At 39.2% G+C, this 8,970-nt stretch overlaps 1 protein-coding gene across 1 annotated transcript in view; it reads left to right on the plus strand.

Annotated features, from left to right (window-relative positions):
- The window catches only part of rfc4 (replication factor C (activator 1) 4), a 35,867-nt gene extending 27,506 nt beyond the window's left edge, over positions 1–8,361 (plus strand). The window contains exons 8-11 of the mRNA XM_086048145.1: positions 395–520; positions 5,558–5,638; positions 6,360–6,473; positions 7,034–8,361. Coding sequence (XP_085904271.1) covers positions 395–520; positions 5,558–5,638; positions 6,360–6,473; positions 7,034–7,126 — 414 coding nt within the window. The 3' untranslated portion in view covers positions 7,127–8,361. The remainder of the gene's footprint in view (positions 1–394; positions 521–5,557; positions 5,639–6,359; positions 6,474–7,033) is intronic.
- Positions 8,362–8,970: the final 609 nt, after the last annotated feature.

An 8,970-nucleotide genomic window follows, 5' to 3' on the forward strand; every position in this document is an offset into this window, starting at 1 on the left:
TGCTTCCTACTCCATGGCTTGCTCACGAGCACCCACATTAGTTGCATGTTTGATATATATTTCAATAGGTTAAATTTCCATTACATTATCTATGGTTTATTTGACGTACTCAATCAGGCTACATCCCAATCCTCTATCTACAGCAACACCACCTGATTTTTTGTAATTTAATCTGCAATTCATATCCATTCAATTCCATTTCACTTACTTGACCCATTTTTGTGGAATCCTTAATGCAGCCCAGACACACCCAGATTCTATTTCCTGTGCCCCCACTTCTCCACATAATTTGAGTTTGAGCTCCCTGATTTATATTGTGTGTCAAATTATGCATGTATCGGCCATGCTATGATTTAACTTTTCTGTTCTTATTTGATGCGTGTTGTCCATCTAGAGTATATCAGCACTGGTGAAGGTGTCAGAGGGAGACCTGCGGAAAGCCATCACCTTCCTTCAGAGTGTTGCACGCCTCAATGTCAACAATGAGATTACAGAATTTGCTGTCATCGAAATAGCTGGGGTGAGATGTAATTTTGAGCTGTTCTTGCTCTTGTTGGTTCAGTGTAAGACAGAAAGCTCAACATTTATCAGCTGCAGGATGTAGAAAACACAATTTATCATCGGAAGTCAAGGAAATAATCCTTTTTCATGGTTAAACTATCATTATAAAACCTTCAGTAGGTTCAACTGTAACATATAGTGTTAGCCACAATATTAAAAAGTTCAAACTCTCTCTTTAAAATAATGCATTTCACTCTTTTGAAATAATGCATTTATACTAATGATGAATGAGAAGAAACCAACCAAAACCACTGCAAGCACATGGTTAAAACATAAAATTCTGATTCATAACCTTTTACGTTTTTGGCAGATCTGCTAAGCAAATGCCTTAGTGTGTTGCCCACTACTGTCAAGCACAGAGGGAAATATATTCTCCTTGGCCTTGAGGATTCAAGTTGTAGCAAGAGAGCAGCCTTTATTGTGTGAAGGCGAAGGCCATTCCTATATTGTAGGTGGCATGGCTCAGTGGTAGAGTAGCTGTTTCTCAACTGGAGGTTGTGGGTTCAATCCCCGGCCCTTCCTTGTTTCACTTTTTTTTCCTGACTTCCTTCTTTCATTGTTTCCAGGCTTCCTCTTATCTTGCTTCCCTTCAGCATTTTTTATATCATTCAAGGTCATTCAACTTCATTCCACTTTATTCAGTGTCATTCCAACACATTCTGCAGTTTTTATTCAGCGTCTTCGCCTTCACACGCAATTTCTCCAGAAATTGCATTCTCTAGTTTATTCAGTATTTGTTTTCATCCGTATTACCATTGCAGCCTTATCGGGGGCACATGCCAGTGCAAAGAACTGTTGGCTGGTCCCAAGCTCGGGTAAATGCAGAGGGTTGGGTCAGGAAGAGCATCAGTGTTAAAACCTTTCCCAATGATTATTAGCGTTCATCGTAAAAGGTCACGGCCCAGGTTGACAGCGACCACCATTACTGCCGTTAAACTACCACGTGCGACCCAGCACGTTGGGTCAAGATCTGTCATGTTGTGACAACTGGATGTTGGTTGGTGGAAACGCTTAAGGAAGCCTGTTTAAAATGATAGACAAGACCGAACTATATGCGATTAATATTTGGGCCGGCTTGATAAAAAGGCAAATAGATGGACGGTGGAAGGGCACCCAGGCCGCAGACGGAAGTTGAGGAATGGACCGGGAACTTTTTGTAAAATGCCCACCTCTGATGGACAGCATGGTGAAGCGCATTGATGATGCTGTTGCCACTACAGCAGCACTTGTCGCTCGCCAGACGGAGGCGGAAACGCGCATTTCCAATATAGATATAGATGATATAGTCGCAATAAAAAAGCGACTGGATCCTGACACAGTCGCGGATCCTGACACAGTCGCAGTTCCTGCTGATCACTTTTTAACAAACCAGGCCTACTCAAGTGTGTTGTTTTAACCAGTAAAATCGCTACTGGAATTGTGAGGCCACTTCGTCTCATAGACTAAAAAGGGGAGAGATTTGTATAAAATCTCACTGTTTCTAGAGAGGAAAATAGTGTGCTGTTATGCACAGTTAAATTTGAGTATAAAATGTTGATTAGATAAGTTATAAAATTTTGATTATGGCGACCTCACCGCCATTCGCCTCACAGTACAAAGGTCCTGTGTGGAGTCGCCCTGTGCCGGCTTGAGTTTTCTGTGGGTACTCTGGTTTCTTCCCACATTTCAAAAACATGCGTGGTAGGTTAATGGAACATTCTAAATTGCCCCTCGGTGTGATCGTGAGTGTGAATGGCTGACAACCAGTTCAGGGTGTACCCTGCCTGTAGACAGTTGGGATAGGCTCCAGCATGGCCGCAACCTTTTGTGAGCATAAGTGACTTGGATAGTGAATGCAAGGATGTTGTTTATCTAAAAATTAAAAACAGTTGGTCATTCATTAATAAGTGGACATTTTTTTGTCTCCTGTATTTCTTACCTTGCAAATAACTAAATGTATATTATTTTTAATCGAACACCCGATTGCTCGATAGAATTTTCAGTAGGATATCCGAATATCAAAATATCAAATGGCTGCACCTGGTATTTACATTGTCTACAGGTAGGCCTGTTACGATAACACATTTTTATATTTTCAAATATTACCACACCACATGAAATGACCGTATTTTCCGGACTATAAGTCGCTACTTTTTTCCCCTAGGTATGAACCATGTGGCTTATATAAAGGTGCAGCCATTCTGTGGATTTTTATTCCACCGCTAAGGGCACTTTAACTGGTATTACAATACAATACAATACAATTGCCATTAACAGGATGTGACTGCAGGTGGAGGAGTTCAACAGGCGAAGCGAGTTCTGTTTTATTAAGCAAAGTTACTACCGTGTTTAAAGGCACTGTTAGGAAAGAAAGGTACATACATGTACATTTACAGTTCAAAATCGTTCTGTAAATGCAGTGAATATAAAATTTTTCAACATAGGTGCGGCTTGTATAAAGGTGCGGTTTATATATAGTTTTTTCATTATATTTCTAAGAATAGAGTGTGTGCGTCTTATATAAAGGTGCAGTATATAGTCCGGAAAATACGGTATTTATTGTTATTAGTGTATTATTTCCTTCCTTTCCTCCTTCCTCCCTGAACATTTTTTTTTTTTTCTGTCAGGAACATTACGGCAGGACTGCGTGTAGTAGTGTTTTACTGTTTATATATTTAATATTAATGCTTCGAAGAATAAATCCCTCACAGAATCATTTACTTAGTAGTAGGGGTGGGAATCTGTGGGTACCTCAAGATTCGATCCGATTCAGAGGCCTACAATTCGATTCGATTCCAATGCATCACTACAATGGCTTACATTTTATAGTTAATCTAAAACACTAGTACCTTTGTTAAAACAATTGCAATACTCAAGGAAGAGCAAGGATTTATATTTCACACTTTTACTTTTATTAAAGTGGCAAGACAACCTTTTACGTGTGTCAACACACATTTCAAAAAGTGCCAAGGCAGCATTTGTTTTAACAAATGTCTGTAACTTCTCCGACAACAAAAAAATATAAAAACATATTTAAACGTAATCAGATTTAGCGTAACCTGTATTTTAATACTTCAAGTGCAATATGCATCATCTGATTGACATTACTGTGTAACTCAGTGTAGCGATTGTTTAGTATTAAATATTAATTTAATAAATGGACAGCGATTGGGGTTAATGCCTGCACTAACTCTAGCTAGGGGGCACCACGCCCGTTTTGGGTTGATTCTTTGGACAAAACAGACGAAAAAGTCCTCGTAATTCAGTCTTAATATATGAAGGCGCTACATTAAAAATATGTACTGTATTTTCGCGACCAAAAGGCGCAGCGTATTAAAAGGCGCATTCTCAGTTACGGGTGATATTTCTGTATTTAACACACACATAAGGTGCACCGTATTATTGGGCGCAGGCATGGTAAAACATACACACAGTAGCATGCTAACATATATTTTTAAAAAGGCAGCGGGAGCAAAACTGAGTTTTGCTGGCAAGCTCTCCATTAAACACGTCAGGTTCGCTTTCATCATTGTCTGAGTCAGTCTCGCTGCCGTGTGGCTCCTCAGAAACTTTGCAAAAGCTCGCACAACAATGCAAGCAGACACTTTAGCCCAAGCATCCACAATCCATTCACAATTTGTGGCGTAACTTGACCGGCGCTGCTTCCTAGTCTTTGTGAAGCTGTGTTCGCCATCCGTCATGCATCGCTCCCACGCCGCTTGCAACTTAACTTTGAACGCCCTATTTACACCGATGTCCAGTGGTTGGAGTTCCTTTGTTAAGCATCCGGGAATAATGGCAAACTTGGAGTTCATTTGCTTCACTTGGTTTTTCACAGCGGCTGTGAGATGGGCGCGCATGGAGTCACAGATTAACAGCGACGGTGACATGTGGAAAAAAACATCGTCAGCCACTCTCTCATTTTTTCCTCTTCCATCCAGCCGTTTTGATTGGCATTGATGATGACTCCGGCTGGAAACATCACCAACCTCGTCCATGTTGGTGATGTGGTTGGCCTGGATGCATTTGTCTGCAATCTTTTTACTAAAGTAGGAGCGGAAGATGGCCAGCTTTTCCTTGTAATCCGCCGGAAGTTGCTGCGCCACGGTGGTCCTTGCCCGGATGGATAGATGGCGCAGTTTCATAGAGACGCTTCTCCCGGCTGTTCTTTGATCATGAATCCATTGCTCGAGTTGGTCTTCCAAACTCCTAAATTTCAATTCATGACAAGTTAGGAGATTGGGACAGCCACCTCCCGATAGGAAGTGACCTATAAAAGATGACTTTTTATACATTCAACTTAATAGTATCTCAACTAACGTCTTGTGATAAAATAGATCATAATAAGATATTACTAAATATGCAAGGTCTGAACACCTCATTGTTTTTTAAAATTTGATTTTCATTGTGGGACAGCAATTTCAATCAATTCGGTAGAATGGCTTTTATACAGTATATTGGAGGCACGGCCCCAACCATGAATGGTATGATTCTTTTGGAATGTAAAATAACAGTGACAGTACTGTTGTAACACATAGCAAAAGGGAACATTCTGTAATATATAACTTAGTTATTACTGTTCCATTTGGCAAAAACCTTTGGATTATTTTGTCGCTTTGTGACCTTTTAGATGTTCAAAAAAAAGAATAAAACCAATCTTTTGCACCCAATATTGGATCAGCTGAATATCACATGATTTCCGACCACATGATCAAATTGGGACATCCCTAGTATTAACCATTCCAGAAACAAAACAATCTATTAATTTACCTCATTCACTGCCAAACATTTTCAGACCCTCTTTTACCCTAATGTTTGAAAAAATATATAAATAAATTCCTGGGAATAAATGACTGGACTGTGAAAAGACAAATAAATTAGTCAATGGCAGTGAATGAGTTAAGGCATCTGTTGCATAAATCTGACATTTTGTGGTCTGTTAAATTCATGAAGCACTGTAGATTCCAAAACTGTGCTAACAGAAATTTCAAGCAAAAATTGTTATACTGTGTTGCAGGTTGTTCCTACCAAGATGATCAATGATTTGCTTCAGGTCTGCTTTAAAGGAAGTTTTGAGAAACTAGAGTTTGCAGTAAGGGTAGGTTGTCTAATATGACTTAACCCATTAAGGCCTAAAGCGCCTGGCTCAACAGTTCCCCAAAACCTAAGGTCGTCTTTGGAATTACCCTTGAAAACCTGAAGTTTTCCCAGAAGTTCAACACCGACAAAATAATTAACATCTCAGCCACTGTAGCAGACAGAGGCATAATTCCCAAATAATTTCAGATCTGAGACAGGTGGCTTTCACACAGACCCGAATTTATTCATCTTTACTGTTTCAATTGAAGAGGTAAAAATAAACCGTAAGTGCAAGAGCGAAGCACTACTTTTCATTTTTTAAAAATCGAGTTGTAATTACCATCCTCTCTTCTGTTACAACGACATCGATATTGTCATTGTCGACAAGCATGTATCTTAACTATATATCACGTTCGACTGGTTCTACTGGTTCAAAGTCCACAATCGCGTCGTCTAGAGCTCCCGTGACCGCGTTGTCCGCCATTATCACTCAAAAGAATTACGGAACATCCTCTGCGGGCTCACATGTATATTCTGGTGCATTTCATTGGTTAGGAGACCGAGAATTAAATAATAAATAGAAAATGACGTATACGCTCTCCTGGCTTTAAGGGTAGAAAAACGCAACAGCGCTCCCGGCTCGAGTGGTACAAACACGGTTATACGCTCCTGTCCTTAATGGGTTAAGTCACACAAGAACTCACTTCACATCTTCTCATGTCAAATATTTTCTTTGTTAGGGCATGATGGATGAAGGCTACGCAGCCACACAGATCCTGAGTCAACTTCATGACTGTATCATTGAGCAGGACTTAAGTGACAAGCACAAGTCTGTCATCACTGAAAAAATGGCGGTAGGATACCTGATGCCCTTTTATGACATGATAAAAGTGAAGCGATTTATTCCTTATTGTTATTGGTCTTGCTCAACCAGTCAGGATTAGCTTTTGTGCTGATTCAAGGAATTTTTATTTTATTTTCATGCCAACGCATTGCCACATGATATGGTACGAAATACAATATCCAGGGTCACAGGTTAGTAGCTCAGTGAGTGTGTGACTTGGGCGTCATCACACTTCCACCAATCGGGAACCGCATAGCCAACAAGGGACATTTTTTAGGTTGGAATCAAAGAAAGGAAAAAAAACAATTGACTGATTAATACTACTGTCCTAAGATAATTACTACTACTCTTCCTCTCTTACTAATGTCAAAGAGGGGATGTGTGTCGCAGCATGGATGAAAAGTAAAATAAGCAAAATTAATATTTAAATTTACAATCCTAGTATATTGTTACTCAAAAGCAATTTGTTTTGAAAGAAGTCTTTCATATCCCTAACACAGAATAAGAGGGTACAGAAAATTATTTAGTTGGGTTGCTTTATCAACCATCATTGTGTTTGGTCCATTTCAGGTGGTGGACAAATGCCTGTCTGATGGGGCTGATGAATACCTGCAGCTGCTCAGTCTATGTTCAGCAATCCTGCCGCACCCTAGATCAACTTAGTGTAACGCTACCAAACAGAATCTTTGAACATTCACCTAGCAAGACCAATACAGTGCTGAATCCCACTCAGTTATGTCGATGAGTGGCTGGAATGAATTACACAGATACAGTAATGTTTGTCCGCACTCAATTCCTTGCGGAGCCCCTTAGGTGACAGGAAGAAAAAAAACTCAACTTTGCGTTCCCTCGCAAAGATTGCGAGAACACAATCTTTGTGAGGAAACATTTTTTTTTGGAATGAGCATTTATGTACTTCTTGGTCAGTTTGGTGACTGTAACCTCCAATTCGCCTCTGTTTGACAAATGGCAGTATGCCGAAGACGGATAGAATCATGAAGGACATGGAACGGCTGGTTTTAAATTCACTCTAAAATAAAATAAAATAGGTCGTAAGATGACCCGGAAGTACATAAACGCTCATTAAAAATTTTGTTTCCCTTGCAAAAAAAACAACAACATTGTGTTATCTCACAACGATTGCATTCCCTCGAAAAGATTTGCCTTCCCTTGTAAAGTTTTTTGCGAGGGAACTTTTTTTTTCTTTCTCCATGCCAGTTTAGGGGCTCTGTAATTCCACACTGTAGAATGAGTTTTTTTTTTTCATCACCGATTGATGTCTTTATTTCTTTGCTGAAACAAAATTTAAATGTTCATACTTGATTTGTGCAAATACTGTTTTTGTTTTCATTGTTTGGAGGAGGCAGTGTACCCCAGATTTGAAAACAATAAAGAAAATAAAAAAAGTAAATTCAAGGTTCAAACTGTAACCATCTTAAAACTATTAACTATGTTTTAGTTGTTTTAACAATTGAGAGGTTAAAAAAAAAGTCAGTATGTATTATGTGAAAAACCATGAAACATTTTCTTAATTGACATGAGATCTATAGAATGGTTGTGTAGTCTTATTCTGAACCGTTCTTGGAATCAAAGTCAATAGCAGTATCAACCAAACTGTGCCCTGTGCCTGGAAATCACAACACCTCACCAATCCTCTCATAGCCGACCAGGAAAAAGAACCCCAATGCTTGAGTGAGAATATCTCTAGTCAGTTAGATGCTGAAGGCAAACATAGTCAGAGCCTGCTTTACTTTAGAGGTAAAACCTTGAGCCCGGTCGGGCCCAAAATTATTACGTTCTGGTTGCGCCCGGGCTCCTCTCTCGTTGACTTTTTTAAAAAATGAGTGTCTATTTATTAGGGCTGTCAAACGATTAAAAATTTTAATTGAGGGAATCACAGCTTAAAAAATAATTTATCGTAATTCATTGCAATTCAAACTATCTCCAAAATATGTGATATTCTTCTAGAAATTGTTGGAATGGAAAGATAAGACACAAGACGGATATATACATTCAACATACTATTCATATGTAATGTATTTTTTTATTACAACAACAAATCCCCACGAGATGAAAATTAACATTTTTAAATTAAAATTAACATTCTTTCTGTAGTAGACAGTATTTTTATTCACTACAAAAATGCAAAAGGGCCTCAGAACAGTGACAAATATTTCAAATGTGTGCAAACAAAGTGTGTGTGTGGGTGTAATGTGCACATTTATATGCGGCCCTTGTAATATTTTTAGTTTGTTTTCCGGGTGGTCCCTGAAATGCACACAAATGTGATTGGCTCATATGTTGTGCTGTAGGACGTCGTGTGTTCCTCCTTTAAATTGACTTTATTAACACAAAATAAGACAGCCTCTTCCTCTCTACTCATCCTCCATCGCTGAGGCAAACCAATGTATTCACATTTTTGAGATTTAAAGCTGCCCGCTTCTTTATACTCCCAGAGGCGACACACGTCCCCTCCGCTGCTCACTATGAACTTCTGAGTGGGATTA

The sequence above is a fragment of the Filicampus tigris genome, chromosome 12 (genome assembly GCF_054856515.1).
Source record: "Filicampus tigris isolate MCC_2025a chromosome 12, RoL_Ftig_1.0, whole genome shotgun sequence".
Lineage (NCBI taxonomy): Eukaryota > Metazoa > Chordata > Actinopteri > Syngnathiformes > Syngnathidae > Filicampus > Filicampus tigris.